Genomic DNA, 25308 nt, shown 5'->3' on the forward strand with positions numbered 1-25308 from the left:
GCTCGTTTGTCACCGGTGTATCTGGAACACCTTCCCTTCCATCAGTAGCGCTGCTTTGGCTGTCGGCGGAGAGAACACGGCCCTGGGGTTCGCGCTGTGCTGCCCTCGCTGATAGCGGGTTGACTCCCCAGGCCCGAGCAGTACCGGAATGGAAGGGAAATGCCCCCGAAGCGCGCAGAGCTTTTAGCAAAAGGGCTGCCCAGCCGCTCCGTTAACGTGAACCTGGTTCAAAGCGTGCTGGCAGACACGCTGGGCATTAATGCTGTGATAAGGCTGTCAGGAAGAAAACTAAGGCCTTTCCTGTTCATGTGTGGATGTTGCCCAGTGGCTGGATCTGATAAGTGTGTGGGGATGCTGGAGTGGTTTTTGGGTACTGCCTCTGTAAAAGGGAATGTTTGAAAGACCACTCATTAACACCAGCGCAGCCCAGCGTGAAGCTGGAACCACATTCCCATTTCAAAACTCAGCTAGTCTGCTTTGGATTTTATCTTCACGTAACTTTTATTTGAAAACAGCAGTGTTTTAATATTTAATAAGTTTTTGTTTCTGATACAAGGGTAGTTAACAAGGAAGTATTGATTGTGTTATAGCAGTTCCTCTGTACTCCTGGTGAGTGAGATGTAATGCTTGGAACAAGAGGTGCACAAAGGCTCCCTTTCTGAGAAACCATGTGGAAATGGGTCGGTTCTGCAGGGAAGCACCTTCTACACCTTCTAGCACTGCTTTTCCTTAATGAACCCACCTGCTAGACAGATTTTTTTTCCCCCCACGTGGTTTAGGAGTCATTGAGTCTGTGCGAGAATGCAAAGGAGATTCGAGTTGTGAGGATGTCACTTGCCATGGCAACACTATTTCCCATGGGTTTTGGTCCTGTCGTAATTATGCTCTTTTTTCTAACTGATTTGGGAGCGCTTTGGTCCTTGGGGATGTTAGTGCCAGAGTTACTGGGGATCCTTCCCCTCACCAGATTGATCTAACGCTTTCCTAAAAGACCCAGCTGCTTGTTGCCAACACTGGCTGCTGTTCCCTTACATCACAGATGATTCAGGGGAATTTTCTGGGAACGTTCCACAGGTGTCACATCTTGGCAGGGAAATATAGGAAGAGAGAAATACGAGTTTAGGGAGCTAAATATGAACTGTGCTTTCTAAGGATGTAGAGAGAGCTCTTTTAAAACCCTGCATTATAACAGAGAAAATTTAACATCTATGGCAAAAAGCAATATGATGGGAAAAAGAAAAAGAAAGAAAGAAAAAAGAAAAGTATGTTTATGCTTTACTGACTTGCCAAGGTTTGGCTTGGGCTGCAATATTCCTCTTCCCATATTGGAACTTGCAGGTGGAAGTTTTATAGTGCTGTGTGGGACACAGTCCCTGCAGTAGGAGAAGCAGCTCCCGGGACTCAGATCCTGGATTTAGCTGGGGATGCATTGTGACCTGTGACACTGTTGGCTGCTGCTTCAGTGCTCTCTAGTAAGCTGTGAGTAGCCTTACTTAGTGGTGATTCACCTCTGGTGTGGTAGAGCCAGAGGTACCACACACCTCCATCGTGGAATCTCCTCTTGCAAGTGGGCTGGATGGAGCTGCCCTCCCTGTCCCTGAGGGTGGCAGGGGACACTGTGCAGGGCCCAGTGTGGCAGATTCTCTCAGTGACTGGGATCACAGTCAGTGCTGGAAACCTGTGCCCTCGTGGAGTGGTTTTCGTAATACCAACTTTAGTTCCACTGCAGCTCAATGGAGGGAAAAACTAGAAAGTGGCATAAATTCAGCCGAGCTTGTCAAAGCTGTCAAATTACCCTGTGACAAAGCTCCTGCCTGTAATGACTACAGCATCAGCTGGAGGGGATGTCTGTGAGATGGGATGACAGTGCCAGGGCCCAGCAGCCTTACACCTGAGATGTACTGTCACTGGGGGCTCCTGAGTGCTACTCGAGGGTGATGCTCTGAGCAGAGTTAGTTTTAAAAAAAATAAATCTAAAAGTCTAAGGGTGTAGACCAGCATCCTGCCCTCTGTTCTCAGCCAGAGTAATGCTGACTGCTAAATTCTAGTAAAGGTCTGTCTTGGCCCCATTTGTTAGTATTAGGAGTCCAGAGAGATAATGTCTTTGCACGTATAAAAGGTGCTATTGATTTCCTGTTACTGTTGTCCTGAAATGTGCACAGGGTGTCTATGGAGCAGTGACAATCCTCCATCACTAGCTTTATGGGAAAAGAATGCTTATTGAATCTCTTCCCATAAAATATAATCTCTTTCTCCCTTCCAGAATTTGCCGGCCCCTGTGGGAGTCCCTTATGTTATGTCTTTGAGAAAATTGATTTTTTTTTTGTCTCTGCTTTGTACACTTGTGTTTAGTCTTATTTTTAATTTAGTTCATGTGATGTGAAGGCTTCCCTAACATTAAACATGCTTTCTCAGTCTTATACTGCTTCTCTTTCATATAGATTAGCCCTTTCAGAATGTTTTAAAGTAAAATAAAGATAATTGCCTGGCAGAAGTCTCTCTTGTTGTTGGGAATTTTTTTGGTCTGAGCGAGACATTGCCCTGCTCCTTCTCTCCAGACAGGGCTGGGGCACTGACAGCTTTTCAGCTGTTTACAGGTAAATTGAGGGTAAGTTTCTGGGGTGAGCACACACTGATTGATCATGGCTGAATGACATCAATAGCCAAGAGCACAACTGCAGTGTTGTCTGCTCAAGGAGCAAGGTGGTCTTTGAACTTTAAAAGTGGCAAAAATACTGTCAGATTTGTCCTTTCCTCTTTGTAGCAAATGACTGACTATGGGATTTTTCCTTTCAGGGAGGAAACGGCAACATGAATTCATAGATGATGAGTAGGATGCCAAAGCCAGAGATGACAGTGCTCTTGAAGAAATGCTGGGTAGAACAAAAAGGTAAAAGGAACAGCTAATTGAGTGCATTTCAGAGCCTGTGGGACTTTGTGGGGTACCTTTCCTCACGAGGCAAACGGCACACCCCCTCAAACCGGAGCTCAGTGTTCTGAATTCCCTCCTCCTCCACTTTGCATGAAGCCCCAGTGCCGCCTCTCACTCCTGACCTGCTCTCTCTGCTCGGGTTTTCCCCAAAGTCGCATCATTCTCTACCTAAAACCCATGTGACTTGTCCTTTCCACCCTGTCCCTGCATGTGTGTGCTGGCGGGTGCAGCAGTTCTCCCTGCCCTCCCAGCTCCAGTTGCTCCACGCCTCTGCTGCCGTGGTTGTGCTGAGGGCAAAACCAGACATGAGAGCTGCACTGGGCCAGTCCATTTGCAGCCAGTGTCGTGCTCCAGAGGGTCAGTCAGCCAGCTGTGGCCTGTTCCTGCTGTGGCTGTGAGCCCAGGTGGGTGCACCTGGCTGCAGTGTTGGGAGTGTTCTGCAAACAGGTGCCTCTGACAGGGCTGAGTTGCTCTCTGCTACTCTAATGCCTTTTACTGCATTTTGTGATAATGCTGTTGAGATGCCCAGAGGAAAGCCGCCTTATTGGCTCTTTCATTCTGCAAAATTCTCTGTGTAATGGAGGCGTGATAGTCTACCTGGGGACTCGGGGAGGTAAGAAGCAGATTTAGTCATACCTGCAGAGCACCATGCAGTAGAAAGGCCTTGTTACGCTCATCCAGTGGCAGCAGAAGTGGCTGAAGCAACTGATGAGGAGCAAGAAACTCATCATTAGTCATGTAGCTCTCCTTGGGATATTTTCATGCTTGTTTGTGCAGGCTGACTTAAGTCCTCCAAAAGTCAAAAGCAAATGTTCTCCTTGCAAGTGTTCCAGGTTTGCAGTGATGATCTGCCTGTTGTCCCTGTCTCTCATCTCTCTCCAGCAGCTGCTGTGTGAGACACAGGGTGTTTCTGGAGCAAGCACAGGATCTTGTCAGAACTATCTAATGGGTTGATACGTATAAAAAATAGTTTCTGCTGGAGTGTTGTTTTCAAAACAGCAATCAGGGAGGAATTCCCTGTAGTTCAAATGTTCATGCCATTTGGCCAGCCAGAGCTCTTGGTCTGCTTGGAGCCCTCCAGCCCTATATGACATGAGTCTGTCATGGACAGAGCTCTTTGTTCAAAATATCAGCTAAATATACTCTGAAATACTGATTGACTTTTTTGGAATGGTCCTGATTTGTGTAAGCTGTTCTACAGTTCAAATCTATGATTATATAATTTTTAGTTTACTAGCACCAGAGATGAGAATTTAAGGATACTTAAAATAGTAATTAGCAAGTTTCTGTTGTTGTCAATCCTGATTTTGGGAGATCTAGTAGTTTTGTTAGTCGTGTTTCTGCATATGTGCATGTGAAGGTGGTTGATGTATTTTTCAGCTATTTCCATAAGCTTAGATGTGAATCTGTTACACTCTTTGGGTTTCAAAATTCTTCACCATCAGTCTGGAGAGCTTTGAATCTGTAAAACTGGAGAACAGCCAGTGCTGGCAGGAGCTGTGTCCCCACAGGAGTGCTGATTCCCCAGAGCCAGGTCATGTAGCCATTCCTTATTCCTCCTAGTCCCTGGCTGGGGCCCTGGTGCCCAGCCAGCACAGAGCTGTGGTGGCTACAGCACCCACAAGACCAGGTGAAACGTGGAACAGGAAGGCTTTTCAATATTTTTCTGTGGTTTTTAGAGCTCGGTAGGTGCATTATTTTACTAAACATTGGCTCAGGGCAGTGGCATGGTGCTGGTGCTTTAAGGTGGCCAGTGGCCACTAGCTGTGCTCAGCACTGCCATTGCCAGCTCCAGCATTGCAACACGTGCTGTCCGCTCAGCAGTGGCTGGAAAGCTCCAAAAGGACCAGATTTGGCATCAGCACAATCACTTCTGCAGGCGTTGTGCTTTAGGTGCTGCCAAGTCCTGGCTGCTTCTGCTTCCTTTCAGCACGTGGTATTTGGTGTGACCCTGGGGACAGACAGTAGCCTGCTGGGCTAGCTTGTGGTTTTTTGTTTTTTCCCTTGGTTGTGTCAGCATTCAGGCTGTCAGTTGCAGGAGAGCAATGGGCAATATGTGTTCTGATCTGCTGGTTGTCCTGCAAACGCTGGCATCGGTGAGCACTGGCAGCAGTGCAGGGTGGTGTGTGTCACCCCTCTGGTGACATGGGCTGACAGACAGAGCTCTTGAGTGAGGGAGCCTGTCTAAGTGAGAGTCACATTGTTTGGGGTCCTGTAGCCTCACTGTTGATGCAAGTTCTTTTACTGAGGTGGAGCTTTTCAGAGAACCTGACTGTTGTTGTTTAGCCCACATCTCCAAAGCAGTCAGGAAAGGAAGGTGAATCACTCTGTATCCTTTGATCTGAAAATTCGGTGCTAGTCCCTTTCTGTAATTTCTTAGTCACTGTATTTGAAGCTCTTGCCCTCAGAGTTGGAGGCAAGGCAAGAGGAGGAGATGCAATTAAAATTCCAGCTTTGAAATACTTGATTTGAGGTAGAATATTCCATGGACCCACCAAAGTGTTTTAGCAAGGCCGTGTCATGTATCAATGCTGTTACTAGAAGTTGGGGCTCCAGGGTTTTCTGATTTTATCTGAGGGGTTTTATTTGGTTTGCTTTGGGTTTTTCCCCAAGAAATTGTGGATGTTTTTGAATAATACCTATTAGTTCCTCAGATAAGCTATGAACAACATTTCACTGCAACCCTGGGAGTTTTAATCCAGATACTTGCTCCCAATGAACTTGCTATAAACTATACAAGCACTTTTGTGCAGATAAATTTTGGTACCACTACTGAGAACATAAATTGGAATTTTGATTGTGAAAATTATTGGCAAAGTTCGGTCATGGAACAGGTTTTACAGTGTGTGTGACAGGCTGTTGATGGACGTAAACACAGATCCAGGAGAAGATCCTGGGCTTCCTGTAAATATTCAGGTGAAGTTATGCTAACTTACTGTACATTGTTTCCCTGGCAGAAATGGCCCTTTAGATAAATGTTAAATAAACATTAAATACAGACTGACACTGTCAAAAGGAGGATGCAGCTCACTTAACACTGAAAGTGGCACTTCATAGAGACCTCTTGCAATTTGTAGTTCAATAAAAAGGGTAATCTGTGTAGAAATATTCTGTGCTTGCCTATTCTGTCCTTGTCTGCCAATGCTGACAGGATTGTGTTCCTGGTTTTACCTTTGTGGTGTCCCAGGCTGAAATACTTCATATTTCACACTCTGAGTTCTATAAATAATTGACGTGCCCGTCTTAGCAACTGAGGATCAGCAGCAAATTCTATTATTCTGGAGTAATAGGGGTTTTCTGCATTCTATACTCCTTTTCATCTTAATTTTCACTTCACTACTGAGAGTGAGGAACTGATTTACTCCACTTCAGGAGAAAAAGTATTATTGTACTGGTATTACTGTTCCAGTCCTTCAGGGGAGGAAGTTCAGGGGAAAGTCAGAACTCACAAATGAACCCATCTCAGTGAAAACGAGTTATTTCTGTGTATTTTCTGCAGCTGCTGTTTGGATATATTTCTCATTTCGTGCAACTCTCATGGGTCACATGGGAAAGAATAGTCTTAAAGGTTAGATGAGGTTTAGGCAGACCTAGAAAGAAACTGCTCTGTGGCTAAAACTAGTGAGAAAATATTAAACCAATCATTTTTGCTTAAAAGAAGTGTTGTGTCCCCTTGCTGACAGAGCAGAAGGGTTTGTGTTGGGCCACCCCAAGAGAACTGGAGCAGCTGCTCTGCCATGGTGCCACTGGGGGAGCAAAGTACGAGTGACTCGTGTTTGTAACACTGGGATTACTCTTTCATTTCGTTCACCTATTCATAAATAATGATATGGAAAGTCAGGGAAGTTCCCTTCTCATTGTGAATTTATGACATGGCAGAGCCCAATCGGGATGGAGTCCTTTAAAGATTTGGGATAATGCTTTCAGCAATGATGCTTTTTAATTGAAAGCTTGCTTGAGTGCTCTGTGTGTTAATGATGCTTCCTGAGGGAATCACAGGACAGACTTGGTTCAGAAGTGCCAGGATGGGTTTTTGGGCAAAGGGCAGTGCTGGAGTGGTGCTGTCTGAGCAAACTGACTCAGGTAAATTTGAATTTGCCTCTGGCTTCTAGTTCTGAAATCCATATGACTTTGAGCACCTTCTGCCTCTGTTACCATCACCAGTTCTACTTCCTTTGGTTCTTCTATTGTTCTTCCTTTGTTGTCTTCCATTACTCATTCTCCTGTTCTCAGGGCCTGAGGCTGACAGTTTCATACCTTGGTGACTGGTTTGGCTCCCACTTCACTACTTACTCAGTTAATGTAGACAGCTGTCCAATTCCAGAGGAGCTGGAAAAGATATTTATTTAAAAGCAGGAACACAACTTTAGGAGTATAACTTTAGGGATCTTAAACATCCTTCCCCATTTGTTCCAGCTGTGGCTAGAGATCCAATCCCAAATTCACTCGTGCTGAGCTGGGAACTGTGCATCCACTGCAGAGCCAACACTGCATGATGGCTTCTGGCACTGAGAGTTTGCAGGATTTACACTTTCTCCCTGGGAAGAAGGGTGACAGTGTGGGGTAAACCATTCCCAGAGAGCAGGCACGCTATACAGCTTGTTACAGGAAGATGACAGCTTAAAAAAAAATTAGAAAACTAATCCTTCCATGACCCTTATTGAAGACTGCACTAAAATTCCAACCGAGGAGGACACGCATGACAATCATATTCCCTCCTTACACAGAACAACTCGATTGTCTTATTAGAACAGAAAGCAAAGAGAAATGTCCTGGATGTAGTGTAGGAAATTGTCTTTACTAAATCTAGCACAGCATTTATGAGCACTGTATATATTATTTGATTTTGCCAGAATTACATAAACATGGGGGAAAATTGTTAATGTAAGTTGACTACCAGAGTAAATCACAACCTAATTATTCTTTTTTTCCCTGGCTAAAATTAGAATTTGATATAGTGGTCAATAGACATTTTCTTTAATTTTTGAGACATAATTTCTAATAGCTAATCCAAATGAATTGGAGAAAGTTGCTGCAGAATTGAAAAAATAAATTATCTGAATTTTATGGTGACTTACTGGTAAATCCCCTTAGTTGGAAGCTTTAATTTACCTCATATTTCATTTTTTTTTTCTCCTCTAACTGGCTTATGGCAGTATATTAGGGCAAAATGACTGTTACTTTCTTAGTGCCATGGGGTGCTGGGAGCAAAGTGAAGGCAGACCCCAGGCTGTCTCACAGGGAGCAAAGGCCAAGGGCTGCAGGGGCAGAGTGTGGGCATGGTGGGACAGCTGCTCCCTGCAGCAAAGGCTGGCCCTTGGCACCCGTGTCAGTCCTTCTGGAGCTGTGTGACACTGTGCTGGAATGACCGAGGCTCCAGCACTGCAGCCCCTCGGGTTTCCCACCTGGAGCTGGTGCCCCTCTAGAGCAACTGAATTGTTGGTCCTGTTCTTGGTTAAACAGGTAGATGCTGTGTTTTGTGTTGAGGCTACTGGTTTAAATATCCACAAACTCTTTATGGGGCTTTGCACAGCAAAACATCTTTCCTCAAAGAGTCTATTAAAGGGGCTGGGACATTGGAGTTGCACTTCATTTTAGCCTGTAGCCAGCAGAGTTTAACTAGAGATGATTTGAGCGTAGTCATTATATTTCTGAGGGAAACAAATAGACTTAGAACTGCAGAAGGAATGGCAAGAACAATGGATCCAAAGCCCATAGTGTAGAACATGACTGAGCTCGACCTCCTTCTGTGTCCAGTATGCTTAGTTCCTGTAAATGTATATTGTCTTCAACTTCCCCACATAATATTGGACTTGGGTGGCAGAGCATTAGGTGGAGTATACTTGTTCGGAGAACCTTTTGGAAGAAGTGCACTTTTTGGAATATTTACCTGTTTTTGCTAAACCTAGGAATTGGCAGTAGTATACCACCAAATGCAGTGACATGTTGTAAGAGTGGGTTTGTCCACACACATTGATTGGGTTAAGTCTTGGGTTTATTCCTAGAAGAAACACCTTTAGATTCTGTATATGGAGAGAGTAAAAAGGGCAAAACCAATTCATTTCTATCACGTGAGGTTTTTCTAATCATCTCTTCTCACACTTGTGAGAGTATTTTTGTGAAAACACTTGGCATTCCTTGCTTCTAAATCATGAAGTAACTTTTTGCAAACAATTCACAAAAAATGGGGTTTCAGCGTTGTCATTATGGCTATTAAACCTGTCTGAACTGTTTTCCTTTGTGCTGCTTGCCATAGCAACGCTGATGTGTAATTTGCTGAATATCCATAACAGGATATTTGAATATATTCTTAACAGTTTTACTTCTGCATATAGCTCAGTATGCCAAATAATCACATTAACCCAATTAACCAAGCCAGACCCACATCTGCCATGGACTGACAATTAAGAATTTTAAAAGAACTTGATATTTCACCTCCTTTCTATTGAAACCAACCCAGACACCAAACACCACCATAGCAGCAGCTTTTATCAGTGTGCTGATAAAAATTATTCATGATTCAGAGTGCACAAACTCCTGGCACATCTTCTCTCTTGCTGCTTATCAGCTGGAGGTTGCTCTGTGCAGGTGCCCCTGGAAAGGTAACAGCAAGCAAGTTTATCCCACACCATCCATGCACAAAGTCTTGTGTGGTTCAGTGCCTCTGTGCCTTAAGAGCAATTGGACTGAGTTTTAAACAGTGGGAGCTGGGAAACTTCAAAGATACCAGCAGCACTTCAATTCAAATGGCTTCTTTCTTATCATTTTTTTGCACAGGAGTTGAATGAAAATATTTGGAGCTTTGCTGGCATACTGGATGAAAAAAATCCCCATTTGGTATCTCTGATATTACACAGGTCACACTGCTGTAGTAACCTGTGTGTACACATTACCTGTGTAATGCTGTAGTAACCTGTGTGTATAGAAATAACACCTAACATTAGGTAATTTCAGGTGTGGGAGATTCAGTTCACTAGAGGTTTGTCTCCTGGTAGAAAATCTCATGTTGAGGAGGAGAACAAGTTCATTAGCTAGATGGAGCAGACTTCATACACTGCTTCAGTAACCCTTTAAAAATCCTTTATTCATCCTCATCCACACAAATTCTTATTGTCTTGACAGACCAGGAAGGATCTAGAAAGCCAGGCAGTGCTCCCAAGGACACCTGATAGAGCAGGGTACTCTCCTGTGGAGTCAGGAGTCAGGGTGGTTGTGTTAGTCCTGGCAGTAGAGCTGTTCCCAACTTGTGTGGCAGCACTTCCCATGTTCCCAGGCTGTGCAGGCCAAGGAAAGGCAGGCAGTGTCCTGAACAACCTTGTCCCTCTGAACATGGACCTTGTTGCTTTAATGAGCCATAGAAGGGCAGAAGGAACTGCTCAAGCCTTGGGGGGAAGAGACAGATGTACACTCGTGTGTGTGCACAGAGCTGACTTGGCATTTCATTTAGTTTGTGGGTGATGTCAGGGTGATGTGACCCATGTAGAGTCCCCGTGGTTACCTGTCCAAAGGGTGTCAGTGAATACTGCAGCGAGGGCTGTGACTGGAATGAGCGGTTGTGCCAGTTTCCCTGGCAGGAACAGGAAGGCTGTTTGTGGTAGCAGTTGCTGTGTGTTTGCAGGGAGCAGCGTGAGTTCTGCCACGAGCATGGGAGGCTGCAAAAACAAACCCAACAGCTCTCCAGCATCTCTGTGCTTGGTATCAGAGTGAGGAGCTGTGTTTAATTGGAGGAGCTGTGTTGGACTCGTCATTTCTCTCACCTCTTTTCACTACTTGGTCTTGCCTGGATACCCACATGGGAGCTCAAGCCACGTGGGAATGCCAGCCTGATGTTAGAGGGGCTGGAGGTGAGCTGGCTCAGGGCAGAAGCACTGCAGGCTGTGCTCCTTGGCTAAGCCAGGTGCCCATTCCTTGCTGAAGAAGAGGTGGCAAGACAGGTCTGTCCATAGGAGCTCCAGCACCTGCCACTCTGAGGGGAGTGCTGGGGAAGAATTCAGCATGGACTGGCCCTCCACGCCTCTGAGGCATCGACCAAAGGCCTGTGACTTGCATCAGGAAGTTGCTTCCTGTCCCTCAGCACCAAGGGGTGCCTCCATTAGTCTGACAATATCTTTTGCTATAATGCAAGCCATGAAGTATAACAGCTGTATGGCTACCTCATGTCTCTGCTAAGCATAAGGATCGCCTTGGAAGAATAACCAAGGAGAGACATAAATTCCCTAGAATGCATCAAGAAAATGGTAGCTCTTTGCCAGTGTGGCAACTAGAAGAGTTTCCATTTGCAGCATATTTTGAAGTGCTCAAGGAAACAACTGTCTTAGCTGTGGCTGCATTAGTATTTGTGGGTATTTATAGGACCCTGTACCAGATGAGCTTTCTGACCATCGGGAGTGAGCCTGTCATTCTGGAGCCTCTTCATCAATGTGCCTTTCACGCTCCATGAGATTAGCAGCTGCTGAAAATAGGAAAAAGGAATTTTCCTTTCTTCTGTCTTAGAAGAGGCCCATCACACCATCCTTTCGTCTGGGCTCAGAAACAGCTTCGGTCCTTAGCAAAGCCAAAGCACCAACAGGTCTTTTTAAAGAAGTTCTGCTGCCAGGAGGATCTAAGGGAAAATATCCTTTTTGTGTGTTTAGTCACACACATCAAAGGAAACAACCGTTGCAGTCTTTGTTTGCATTGTGCAGGCATTAGATGTGGTCCAGTTCTGCAGGGCTCTGCTCGAAGAGGCTGAAGTGCCTGTGCTCATCAAGCTTTGACAGACATGGGGCAGACTCAGCCAGGCTAGAACATGCCACTTCTTGGGACATGTCAGTTTTGAGGACAGAGTGATTTCCTTGACGTCGTGGGAGCCCTTCACAACAGTGTATGAGTGGGATCTGTGACACTGTCTCCCAAACTGTGTCCAGGGATGGGCAGGACTCTCTCAAGCCTGTAACATCTCGTTGGCCACCGTAACTTGGTTCTCTCTGCAAATCACAAATCCTCATCTCCCTGCAAAGTGCCAAGAACGCCTGTTTCACTCGAGCATCGTGCTCTGCACCCCGGGAACGCTGCGGCTGGGGAGGAGGGCCTACAGCATCCCGAATATTCAGCGGTACTGAAAAATGGGGAAATAACCTTTACAGCCTCGGGGCCGCAGGTCAGGGCAGGGAAACAGCTCCGGGCTCCGTCCGCCACTTTAGAAAGGGAGTAGAGCCCGGGAGCTGCTCCCCGCCCGGAGGGTTCTCCTCCGCTCTAGGGCTCGGCACCACCGTCCCTCCCGGAAGCGCTGGGACCAGCCCGGCCGGGCAGACCCTCTGGCCGGGACACGCCGGTTCCGCACCGGCGTTACTGAGGGCGGTGACAAACGCGGGTCGCAGGTGGCGCCTCTCACAAGACGGCCCCGGGGCGTCCCGACGGGGGTAACTTGGCGCTCCCGGTGCAGCCTCGGCTCCGGTGCACGGGGCGGGGCGGCCCCGCCGGGCGGGGACTGGCGGCCGCGCCAATCGCCGCCTTTGTTTGGGGTCACCGGGCGCGGGGGGGGGCGGTGCCCGCCGGGGCCGCGCGCAGCCAATGGGCGGGGCCGGGCCAGCTGCCGGCCGGCCGGGCCGCGCCTACCATTGGTGCTACGCGCCGTCATTCTGGCGGACGGCGCTGCTCGTTGGCCGCCGGCGTGCGCGGTGCCGTGCGTCAGCCGCTTAGTCCCGCCTTCCCCGCGGGGCGATTGGCCCCGGTGGCCGTCAGCTGCGCGCCCTCGTCCCTCCAGTGGCTGGTGCGGCCGTCGATCACGCGTTCCGTCCCGCCCCCTCTCGCCCGCCCAGCGCCGTCGCTGAATGGCTGAGGCGCGTGCCACTGAAGCGGTGCCGTACTGCCATTGGCGGGAGGCAGTGTCCATCGCGCCCATCCCCTCCAGGGACCCGCCCCCGGCCTGCCACGATTGGCCGCCTGGGATGTCAGTGCGGCGGATTGACCAATGGGCGGCGCGGGGCGTGCGCGGTGCGCGCGGGGCGACCGGGCCGGCGGCGGCGCGGGAGGAGGCGGCGCGCGCCTGGTCCCGGTCGCGAGGAGGCGGAGGAGGATGTGGCGCGCGGAGGGGAAATGGCCGCCGAAAACAAGCCGGAAGGTGAGAACGCGGCCGGGCCGCCCCCGCCCCGCGCCGGGCCTGCCCGCCGGGCCGCCCCCGCCCCCCGCCACGGCCCCGCCGCGGGGCGGTGGCGGCGGCACAGGCCGGGCCGCGCGGCGCGAAGTTTGCGGCGTCGGCGCCCCCGCGGGGCCGGCCGGGTCGGGCCTGCGGGCGGGCCATGTGCGGCAGGAAGGCCGCGTGGCGCGGGGGCCGCGGCGGCCGGGCCGGGCCGGGCACGGTCCCGCCTCCCGCCGCCCGCCGGCACGTGCCCGCCCGCCGCCAACATGGAGGCCCCGGCGGCGCGGCCGGCGCGGGGCCGCCTCTCGCCGCGGCCGGGCCGGGCCGCCCCCGCCGCCCCCCCCGCGGCGGCGGCGCACGTGCCTCGCGGGCGCGCGCCCGTCGGAAGCTGGGTGGCCTCGGCCGCGGCCCCGCCAGACCGGGGCCTCCGCGCCGCGGGCGGGCCGGAGGCGGGCGGAGCGGCGGGCGCGAAGGTGAGCGCGGCGCGGGCCCGGCCCCGCCGGGAGCCCCGGGCGCCCGACTGAGGACGAAAGTTGCCGGCGCGGCGGGAGCGGGGCCGGCGCGTCCGCAAGGGGGAAGCGCCGCTCCGCCGCCGCTGCTCCTGCCCCCGGCCCGGCGGGAGCGGGGCCGTGGCTCGGCTTCGGAGGGAGGCGGGTTAGATATTTCCCGTTATTTGAGTTAAGTTTGTCCCGGCCGGCTCGGGCAGCGGGGCTACCCTAGACCCCGCCGGCCGTATGGTCGCGGCCGGTACCGGTGTCGGCGCCTCCATTTTACAGGGGCGGGAGGAGAGAGCGGAGGAGAGCGGGTTCACATCCCCTGCCTAAATCCGGTTGAGCATGCCAGCACCCCAGGGATTGGCCTGGTTGTAGCTCAGCACCTCAAGGAACGGTGTTTAGTTGTAAGTAATAGGGATTTTTTTTTTTTTCTTTATCCGCCACAGCAGATGTACATCCTCGCCTGCAACCTATTTGCATTCTTTACTGGGAAACCCCATCATAGACTACAAGGGCTCTTATCCCACCTTTTGTCTGGATTTTTTTTTTCCTCAGATTGCTTTGGGAATATATTTTTTGGGTTGTTTCTTGGTGGCTGTAGAACCCCCCTTGGGCATAGGTTTGGGTTTTGATTGCGCCGTGAAATTCATATGCTGTGCAAAAATCTAAAATTTACGTAGTAGAGGTGATTTTGAGTGTTGTTGGCTTCACCTTTCCTAATCTCTTTGATGCTCCCAAATCTATTAGTTCGATCTTTCCTTTCTCTGGTCTGAAAAACGCTTCATTCTTTTCTCACTTGGTTGAAGTACATGATTAACTGCACTGAAGTAGTGAAATGCCACCTGGCTAACAGGGGTGTTAGCGAGGAGAGAGTGAGCATTCACCTGGACTTCCTGGCTCAGATTGTGACGTTTTGGTTCTCTTGGGGTGACAATATAGTCACCAAAGCACAGTCGGGTTCGAGTCGCTTTTCGGGCTTCCCGTTCCAACGTACGATGGATTTTTCCTGTGTGAAGCACAGGTTTCAGTGTGCTCAGCCCCGAGAGGCTGCGGCTCTACGGACCAGGCAGGTCAGTGCTCCCTGACTGGGAAGGTAACTTGTCCTTTCCGATTGTTATATTTACTGCAACTTTTGTCATGTTTGGTCTCGATAGTTGGTTTCAAGGGGCGGGTGAGGTGTGTCTTTGCTGAAGAGATGGAGTCGGGAGCCGTGTTTAGGGCTGTGCAGGAGCTGCCGTCCGGCGTCTCCGCTGGCTGGGCCGGCGCTCCCTCTGCTCTGTACCCATGCAGAGCTCGGGTAAAAAGCGTCGCGGAGGTGGGAGCGGAGCAACCCCGGCTCGGCACCGGCGCCCGGGGTGTTCTCCTACGAAGTCACAGAGCTGCTCCCCCGCTGACCTACTTTTGCGGTGGATTTTCAAGGAGACGACATATAAACCATTCATTCCTTAAACCTAAAACTCCACCTGTTAGAAACTTAAATGGGGATGCTTTTAAGACGTGATTCAAGCAGAGTGCTTCATCACTAGTGCAGGTGCTGGGGGAGAGAACACAAGTTGCTTTAGATTTTAGTTACTTCAGTGAGTTAGAGGCAGATGTAAATGGCAGCTCGCGGACCGGCTGCGGAGCAGCGCCGTTTTCATTGGGGAGCTGCCTGCTCCATCTCCCCAGCAGGGACGAGCCTCTGAGCAGCAGCACACGGCTCTGCAGACCTGCCTGGCCTTGGAGCTCCCTGCCGAGCTGCCATCGGGGCTTCTTGTGCCCCGTGAGCAGCGGGAGATATCCCTGGCGGGAGTTGAGGTTTGGAATGAGGCTGGCGCTGCTGTTCCCTGGCTGCAGGAGAGAGTTCCACGGCTTGGAGAACTCGGGTGAGTTTCCTCTTTTCTGGTTTCCTCGGGCAGGATGAAGCTGGTTCAGTGACCGAGCGGTTCTTGCCATCCTACAGCAGAGGATTTGTGGGTTTTGTAGTTCCTGCTGCGTTTTGTGCATCTGAGCTGAGCCGGGAGGACTGACCCTTGGCGGTGCCATCTTGGCAGCTGTGACAGCTCTGAACTTGATCAGGGGGTGCTAAGGGGGGTATCCTTTTAAAAACTTTATTTTTCTAATTTAAAGTTCAATGAGGGAAGAATGTAGACAGACAGCCTTTTTAATTTTGTGTTCTCACAGCCAGGTACGTCTATAACCGAGAGCCTTGCAGAGAGTAGTGCCCGCGTGTTCTGTGTGCGGCTGGCGCAGGGGCCCGGCATTTTGCTGTGCACTTTTTGTTGTTCTGTTACGTGCCGTTTTGTTGAATTTTCTGTGTGTTAGTTGAGGCAGGGTCATAGGTGGGATGGCAGGAGGAGGTGGTGTTTCTCCCTGCAGCTCCTGAGCTGAGGCTGCTGGTGGTGTGGGGTGACTGAAGAGGGCAAGTGGAGCCTCAGATGTTACTGGCTTTGGAGGGACTATTTGGGGAACTACAGACTTTTGAAAGCAAAACATTCCCTATTTGGCTGTTAAACAGCAAATATTTTCTTCTCTCGGCAGAAGTGTTACCTAAGGTTTATTACTTAAACAAACCTGAACTTATGGTGTGCTGATGGCCAGGGTTGTGTGCTGCAGAATTGGACTGCTGCGGGGAGGAGGCAGCATTTGATGCTCGGCCCGGTCCACTCCTTGCCCCAGAATTTTTGCTGAATCTCAGCACTGGGATTTTACCAAAATTTCTGTTGTCAGAATTGAAAGCAAACTGTCTCCTGGTGAAGTTTCTAGATCCTCTCCGTGGGCTGTCAGCCAGCAGGACGAGTTCAGGGAGTGGTATTCATTCCCTTTTTCCAAACAGTTGGAACTATATGTTTGTGAGGTCAGTTTTTTGAGTACTTTTGGTATTATGATCATGTTATTCCAGAAGTAAGGTTTAGAGCCTGTTTAAAACTCTAGTTTTTAAATTTAATTCCATATCTCTTCCTGTTAATGATTTTCACAATTACTTTGCCTTAAAGACTTTTGGTTTATTTGTGTTAGTGTTAAAACTACATATCTAGGAAACCTTCCTGGAGGTGTATTAACTCAGATTTCATTTTCTGTATCAGAAAACGATGTGGTGAAACGGTGATGTAGAAGTATGGTTAAAACAGATAACTTTAAATTTAGTATTTAAAGACTCAGTGCTCACCTTACATTACTGGTGGTCTTAAATGGTTCTTATAAAGACCTCCTTACAAAGGTGGATGTCATTGGAGGAAGGAGCGGTAGCTATCCTCCCTCTGTCCGATAGCCTTCAGGAAGAGGGAGCTGGAATGTGACCTTTCTTTTTCAGCGTCCCTCTGTCTCTGTTTCAATAAACCACATGTGTCTGAAGGGGAAAAACCCCAACCGACAAACCCAAACATTGCCAGGGAGTGAAGCAAGGCTGGATGGAGTGCTTGTGGAATACCGGGCTGCTTAATTGAAATGCAGTGCTTCCAGCAGCTTCCTGCAGCTTCGGTGTTCCCTGGCTTCCGCTTCCACACCTTGCTGAGTTTTCGCTTTGTGGTTTTCTCCCCTCAGTTTGTGTCCTGTTTTCACCTTCCTTGGCTCCTGGCAGCCCTGTGTTAGTGCCGTGTTAAACCCCCTGGGTTTGGAAGGGCAGGTTTGCATGCGAGTGCTGGTGCCTGTCTTAGCCCCAGTCCTTTGGGGAGCAGCACCTGCCCCATTCCCAGGCCACTCCGTGCTGAGGAGCAGTCCTGGCACTGGGTGAAGGAGAGCAAACTCTCCTCTCACTGGACATGGAGAGCTTGCTGTCCTTCTGCTCACATCACACACTTGGTTCAGCAGGCTGGGTTTTTCCAGCCAGCCCTCCAGGTAGGTTTCCAAACTCAAACTCCTTCTGGTATGAAGAGAAAGAAGTGAAAATGTCTGTGGCTGGTGGCAGCCAGCACGTCGGGTCGGAATAAGTGACTGCCCCAGCCTTAGCCAGTACTCCAGGACTTCTGGGAAATGTGTTGTAGTGTTGAGAACATCTGTAGTATTGGAAACTGAATAAAGAGATGGTTTGTTTTTTGCTAGACCTGGATAGTAATACCCACCACTGCTTGGCTTACCACTGAGTTTGGTGATGTAATATTAGTGAAAACCAAGGGAGTGAAGGAATTGATAAAGTCTCAACCAAAGCGTTGTTGGTGATGGTGAGCCATGGTTTAATCGTTCTGGTGCACTTGTCAGATTGAGCAGCCAAGAGGTGAAAGGCATGACCATGAGGGGCTGCAGGAGTGGCTGAAGTGACTGCTCTGTTTGAACTCTCCCAAAGTTTGCTTTCAGGGTAGGTCCTTGTGTGCACCTTCTGACTGTAAAGGCATTCTCCTCTTGCTCCATAAGCAGGTGCTTGGAGGCTGCCTAGGTGGAAGAGAGAAAGAGGAGCTTGTTTTGCTGGTGGGGGAAAGTGCACTCGGGAGTGTTGTGCAGGGTGCTATAAGATTATGGCATGAGAGATAAACAGCTGATTGTGTCACCCAGCCCTCAGCGAGTGTGTGGGTCTTCATTAGGGAAAATTTGCCTCTCAACTCTTCCCCAAAATGCACCATTTGCAGTTTTACCTAACTGGTGTTCACACTGAATTTAGTTAAAAAATGTCAAGAAACTTTCTGCTATGTGAAAAGGACAAAGGCACTTGGGAGTAGCACATTACTGGTGGGGAGAACTGGGCCACTGATGCGCAGGAGCAGCTTTAGCTATATTTGTGTTTCTTATGGTCTTAGAATTGTTTGTAGAGTTCGTCATAGCAACAAAGCAGTTATAACAAATATTCTAAGACAGTAAGGCTAGATTCAGTAACTTCTAGAGGAAAATGATTTTGTTGCTCGTCTTTCATGCTGCTGCCATTCCTCTGATTCCTTCCTCATTCTTTCTGGGTTTTTTCCTTCCTCACCTATTCCATGCAGGCAGCAGTCATGGCCATACACATACTGGTTTGTGTTGGCCTCTTGCTCCTGTTGTACATTTTTTATCTTTGCCTGAACTGCTTAGTCTTTCCTAGTGTCCTCCACTCAGGGAGGGTGCATCCCATGCTGGAGGATTGGGAGCGCATTTCCTCAGCCAGTGTCTGCCCGAGTGCTGGCATCCAGCAGAGCCCTGCTGAGGCAGCAGCACTGCAGAGCTGGACCTGGTTATCTTCTCTTAGCCACCCTTGATTAATACTTAGAAATCTGTTTTTGTTGCCAAGAGATTTACTACTGTAATCATACAAATATTTCTAGCAAACAGACCAAGAGCTGTTGGGTTTGCTTCTGTTGCTGCTTGTTTCTGGATGGAAGATGTCTGGATTGAAGTTTAACTGTGAGAAATAGCATGGCAATCTTGGAATTGTTTGTATCTGGAGTAACTCTTTCCATTTATTTCTTCCAGAAGGAGTTTGCTGGATTTGTCTGTGTCTGGAGGTCAGCAACTGACTGGGTGACTATGGTGGCCTCTGTGCACTGTTTTTGTGGTGCCACTTGTGCACTCTAGAGCTGCATCTCTGCCACCTCAGTGGTTGCTCAGTGGTGGTGGGATCAGCTGGATGCCTGCCCCTTTCCCAAACAAGGATGATACTGGGATTTTAGTATTTTTTTGTACTAAAGTGCCCATTTGTAATGTTTAGGCACCTCTGCCTTCTCTTGAGGTAGTTAAAGAGATGGCCAGCCCTAAGTTATTATTTCATAATAATGGGTTTATAAAACTTGTGTTTGTGAGTTTATAGCTTACTTGTATTACTTATTTCCAGTATAGACTTGTCTGCAAATCAGCAGCTGATCAACATCCTTTTGGCCATTTCTTTATTTTTCAATTACATGTTATATAGGCAAACTGTGGCAGTTAATGGGGCTCTAGGTCTAAATTCACCTCCTGGATCACCAAAGATTTAAACACCAGTTAAAGAAAAAGAAAAGGGGGTAGGGGGTTGTTTGGAGAGTGGGGGGTAGAGCACAGAGTCTCTGTGATTTGCTGTTGTGCACTTTAAAGTTTTATGGCCCATGGTGCATCCCTTGGGAGGATAAAGTGCAAGGAGCATGAAGAAACCCATAAAATGACGAAGGGTTTATGTGGTATAATTAATGTGGAACTTTCCATGAACTTTATAATACTTACACTTTCTTAATTCTACATGAGTTTCTGGTTTGCTAATAAGTAATCTTGAAAATTGCTAATGGAACTTAAATTTTGCATTTTCATCCTGAATTATAACAGGACACATTGTGGGCTGCTATATTTTAGTCTATAGTTTCCTTACTTGAGTTCTCAGCTGTGGCTGTGCCTGCCTTGGGAAACATTTTTGAGCTGTGGCCAGCTCTGCACTAAAAACCCCTGTGTTGATCGAGCTTTACTGGCAAATCCTCCCTGTGCCAGTGTGGCTCTGCTTGCACAGACACTTTTTATTGACACTGGATGTATTTGCAGATCTTGGTGTTGTTAGTTGCACCTGTGGAAAAATAAATGAGGAGAAAGTTCAAGTAAAAATCTGGATTTGCACAGTAAAACCAAATCAGTGCTGGGAGGTTGGAGCTCCTGTTTTTAGCTACCAAGGAAATTTTAGTTGGTGATAAATGGAGGAGTTTGCCTGCTGGGTGCTCTGCCTGTGCTGCTGGATGAGTGGAGCTGCAGAGCAATGTGGACCCTTGTTCCTTTGCCTTCACCAAGAGTCCCCATGGTGGTGGATGGGCTCGTCAGCTGCACTGGCAGTGGAGGATTTGATTCAAGCCAGGGGATAGCATGAGTGGGAGAGGGGCTGTTCCACCTCCCTAAAGATGTCATGGTGTTATTTGTGAGGAACAGGACCAGGAAAGTGATGGTTCATTTGGAAGAACAGGAACTCTCATTCCACCAGTACCCTCAGTGCCACTGGGTGAGCAGTTCTCCTGTCCACTCCTGATCCCAGCTTCCCTGGGCTTTCCTTCCTGTGGGAATACATTGTGTGATTCCAGAGGGCTGAGAAACAAGTTTTGAATTCAATGTGTGTACATTGTTTGGGGCTATGGGTTCTTCACTCTCATAGCTGGTTGGCTGATTTGATCCTTTGCCAAGGTCAGACCTGGTTTAGAGGTCACTGGATTTAGGATTTGCATCCTGTACCTTGATGGTTGTATGTTCTGACCACATGGCTTGAGGAGACCATAATGAAAAGCCGGTTGGATCGAGGCAGGAGGCAATTTTTTTTCACACAGGGGATTTTTTAGAGTGAGGAAATGCCATTGCTAAATGCAGAAAAGGGAGGCATCCGTGAGATGTAGTCGTGTTACAGGATGGTGAGAATGACCTTCCATTGCGGTAATAACAGAAGGTGGGAGATGCTAACAACAGGAGTTGGAAGGTTTAGTGTCAGCAAGTTCTGACAACTTCTACCAAAACATTTTAAAGGGCTCTATTATCCATAGGCACTTTCTGGATTAATAATACTGATAATTGATGACAATGGAAGAAAGTTAATAAAACGAGCTGAATAATTAGAGGTCTGCCAGCCCTGCAAAATAATGGAATGAGTGATAGAGGGCTTGACTGATACGGAGGTAAGGGGAAGTAATACAATTAATGTCAATTAAAATGTGCCCATGGAAAATAAGCTGATGAGATGTAACTGGGATGTAGTTTGGCTGATAAAAGCAATAATGTGTGCTGTAAAATACTTTGCGCCTTAATGAATTGAATGTAGAGCAATGCAGTGTTTTGAATGAGGAATGGAGATGGTGTAAAATGAATGCAGAGAGTGTGAAGTGAGTATTGGCTGTATTGGGTGGTGGATCTGGAAATGGCTGGGAGCTGCTGGCATGACAGACCTGCCTGGCTCTGGTCTTTGCCACGGGCAAGTTGTGTTCTTGTGGATACCTCAGGTATCACAACTTGGGTGTCTGTGAGGCTTTGAGTGGCCCGAGTGCAGGGAAATAGTGTCATACGTGCACAGCATTGTCTGGGGAAGGGATGTGGCCAAAAAGGCTGAGAGCTGTGGTCTGAAATACTCAATATCCAAATATAAATCCTGGAATAGGGTTATAGAGAGCGTCCTCTCCCTGATTTCTTTAGCAGTCCAGCAGAGATCTGTTCTGCTTGGCTGCTCCTTGCCCAGGAAGAAGTTGGGAAGTGGCAGCCCTGTTGATTTAGTCCCACACAGTCTCACTGTAAAGTTCCCACTAACTCAGGGAGCGCGCAGGACTCGTAAATTACAGAGCAGCTCACGTTTATCATACACATCGCTGCTTATCTTGTAAACTCATCTGCTGGGCTTGCACGAGCAGTTGATTTAACAGCATGTATATTGTTGAACTTGACACATCCAAGAGTCTAATCAAGCTTTAAGAATACCAGGGATGTCTGGCTGCTGGTGTGAAGTCTCTGCAATTCCCTAGTAATTTCTAAGAATGATTGTGGGCCAGGCTCTGTCGGGTTCACTGCAGGTCACAGGGAATGTCTGTGTCATATGGAATTGCAGAGGAGTTTTATCATAGTGCTGGCATGTGTTTTATGACATAAAATGATTAGATGTGTAAAATGAAGTTAATATCCTTTTTCTGTACATTTCCAAGTGGGAAATGGCTATAAATTAATTTTGTAGGGTAAAATGCCAGTGAATAACTATACTGTTTGTGTAGAATTGCCCAGCATCTGTCATGGGATGCATGAGACTGGTGGAGGACAACAGAGATGTGGTGTGTTTGGAGGGAAAACTGATAAAGTTCTGCATTGTGGCTGGTCTTGGTTATGCTGCTGCTCCAGTTTGGGGACTGATTTGGTTGATAAACACATGCATTTCGTGGGTGCTCTTATTCTTTTGATGGTGTTAGAGATACATCTTCAAGGTGCTGTTGCTGGGACTGCTGCAGGCTGGTGTGGGATTGCAGGGCTTTTTGGGACTTGGGTCTTTTAAGGGGAATTGATGCACCTTCTACATATATAGCAATAAAAAAGAATAATTTTGTATTATTTAGTATTTCTGCCTTTGAGACCCTTGGGCATGGTGAGATAGGAAAATTTCCATCCTTCTTCCTCACTCTCATGTTGAGGAACTACGTTTACTTTCTGAGCTCTGAATGGAAATAGAAATAACCTGGGTTTGATCACGTATGGCATGTTTTAGTTTTAAGTGAACTAACAGAGCTTGAGTTGCATTTCTGCTGCACCTTGACAAAATTATAGCAGGTGCTGGGGCTCTGTGCTTATTTACTTGCAAATCCTGTCAAGTGTGAACTTCATTTATGACTTCTCTGGCAGGTCATACCGCTGTGGTCACAGCTTCTACAGTGTTTTGTTGCTATTGCTTGTAAAATTTGCCACTGAAGGAAATAATGAGCTAAAATAGGCACAGGTAAGCACACACAGGCTCCTTGTGCCCAAATCCATCAAAGCTCTCCTAAAACTTTGCAACCAGGAAGAATTAAACTGCATTTATATTTCTGAAATAAAGTTGCAGTATCAACAGAAAGCTGTTATTTGTCTTATTGCCATGGCAAATTGCTCTTTTCAGACAGGGGAACTGGGGGGTTTCCAGGTCCTGTTGTTGCTTGAGTGTCCTGGTTGCAACCACCCATTCTCCTGTGTATATGTCATGTGTCTCCTCTTTTTTCTAGATGATCATGGGAACAGCAATGGCAGTCATGTAAAAATCTTTTTACCGAAGAAGCTGCTTGAATGTCTACCAAAATGTTCAAGTTTACCGAAAGAGAGGCACCGCTGGAACACTAATGAGGTAGTTAAATCTCTTATTCTTAAATGTACCAGCTTACTTAATGCTTATGGATTGTTTTGTGAGAGCATGCCATGCAAGTTACAGGATATGAATTCCTTGGCTCTGGAAGCTGTTCCATAAATAATAAGTCCTAGTACATGCTGAAAGTGAGCTTTAAGGAGACTTGAAGGCAGATGTGGAAGTTGACTGCTAGTACAGTAGGAGTCTATTGCTCATGTGTGTGTGACTTGTCTCAGAGTCAAATCTCATATCACCTTAATGACCCATTTCAAAATGGTTTAAAATTAGATGGGTGTACTGTGTTGAAATTAGATAGTTTGTACTGTGTTGAATAAAGTTACTTCCCTGTGTGTGAAGACATCCGAACAAAAAAACGGTGTGTGTTCTTTCTTGCCTCACAGAGTCCTGGGAAATAACTCTGTCTGAGTACAGAACAGAGTTAAGAACAAAGGAAACAGAACTGGGTGGTTTTTACTGGAATCCAGTTACCCTGAGTTTGCTGGTTCACAGATCACCTGTTACTGTGTTATGGTTGGGCTAATTTAAATGAAAAAGTAGTATTTAAAATTCTGTGGGCCAAGGTGAAGTTAAACAACAACCCAGGTCGCTCTACAATCCCTGGGCTTTTTTCCTGCTGTGCAGCAGAGCTGGATGTCCCATTGCAGTACCCACAGTGTGTAGTTTTAGTTTTTAGTAGCTCTGTCTTAGCGTAGCTTTGTGCCATATTTATGGGAACCTCTTCATAATAGAGGCAATCCACTTAGAGAAATGACTGTAACACTCCAGTTAGTGTCTGCTTGTTGGGAGCTGACTGGTCCTGTTCCTCTGATCCCTCGTTTGTAGATCCAAACTTGTTAACAGAACCTGTGCTCATGAGTTTAACACCTGCAAGTGGCAGCTGAGTGCAGGATCAAACACGACTCACTTCTGTGTGTGTGTTTGCTGAGCGCAGAATCAATCACAGAGCACTGACTCTGTGTATTTTTCAAAATTGGAGTCCTTCTTTTTGGTGTTGGAAGTTACAATCAGGTATCTATTTTTAACTCACCCAGTACTGTGATAGAATGAATCAGGTCTTTGGGGCAGTTGCTGGCTTTAGCTATTTTGTGTAGATGTTTTTGTCTTGGGTAATTTGAATTGAAATGTAAATCATAGAAAATGCAGGTTGTGGTTTATTCTGTGATAGTGTTTGTACTAATGGGGACAAGGCATGGAGCAGTGGCAGTTCCAGTAGCTCTGACAGATGATGTTTGGACAAACACAGTTTGGGGAAAGCAAGCTCTGCACAGGTTTGTGACAAAATTATGCTTTTGCTCTTCCCTCTTACTGGAAAGAGCTGCTTAGTGTGGGGTTTAGTCACTTTAATATTGCTGCTGTCCCCAGTGCAGAACTTTGTGCACACACTTGTACACATGGCTTTGGGTAGGATTGGTTTGTGGAGCTCTCTAAGGTACAGGATGTGGCAAAGTTCATTATGCAGCTGAAAACTGTTACTATTCATGAGCAGAAGCAGGAAAGTGCAGGTGCTTGATGAGGTGTATTAGGCTGGGAGGAGAATTTGGTAGCGTGGCTGTTCTCCTAAGGGTGGCGACAGTGTTTTGGGGAGTGGGGAGTGAGTAGCTCTGCTGGTGCTTGCCAGTGTATTGCTGGGGTGGGATTGTCTGGTGCTGTAATTCTGGATGGGTTGTTTTCTGATAGACACAGGTCATCAGCTGGCATGTTAAAACCAGCCCCAGTCCCTGTCTGTCTTTTTGAATGTCAGATTCCTCTCATTTGTATCTGCTCTTCACAAATGTCTGACTGAGGCTGTTATGCCATTGGGATGTGGAACTGGGTCTGTCCATGGGTTATAGCTTATGCTGACTCTGCCAGCCTCTGTGGTGTGGCTGGTGCAGTATCCCTGTTGCATGATTTAAAAGAAAGAGCTTTTCTTGTGGCCAGAAATATTTTGGCCCCATTAGCTCAGAGGGGAGAAAAAAATAGAAAAAGCCAGAGTCTTATGCCTAGATGAAGTCTTGGAAATTTGTGTTAATTATGGGGGAGGAAGGAGCTGAGCTTCCAGATTTTATTGCCTTCCCCACCCCCAATCTGAAAGTTT

The 25308-nt window shown here is 47.7% G+C and overlaps 1 protein-coding gene across 8 annotated transcripts in view; it reads left to right on the plus strand.

The window, feature by feature from the left end:
* Positions 1 to 25308, plus strand: part of CAMTA1 (calmodulin binding transcription activator 1) — a 235428-nt gene that overhangs the window by 633 nt on the left and 209487 nt on the right. For 7 of the 8 annotated variants that reach the window (XM_066334262.1, XM_066334263.1, XM_066334269.1 and 4 more), the window contains exons 2-3: positions 2797 to 2890; positions 23092 to 23210. In XM_066334262.1, the coding sequence (XP_066190359.1) occupies positions 2824 to 2890; positions 23092 to 23210 (186 nt within the window). In that variant the 5' untranslated portion in view covers positions 2797 to 2823. Of the gene's footprint in view, positions 1 to 2796; positions 2891 to 12901; positions 13035 to 23091; positions 23211 to 25308 lie in introns of those variants that run through there. The other variant, XM_066334266.1, reaches the window with a different exon arrangement.

The sequence above is a fragment of the Sylvia atricapilla genome, chromosome 22 (genome assembly GCF_009819655.1).
Source record: "Sylvia atricapilla isolate bSylAtr1 chromosome 22, bSylAtr1.pri, whole genome shotgun sequence".
Classification (NCBI taxonomy): Eukaryota; Metazoa; Chordata; class Aves; order Passeriformes; family Sylviidae; genus Sylvia; species Sylvia atricapilla.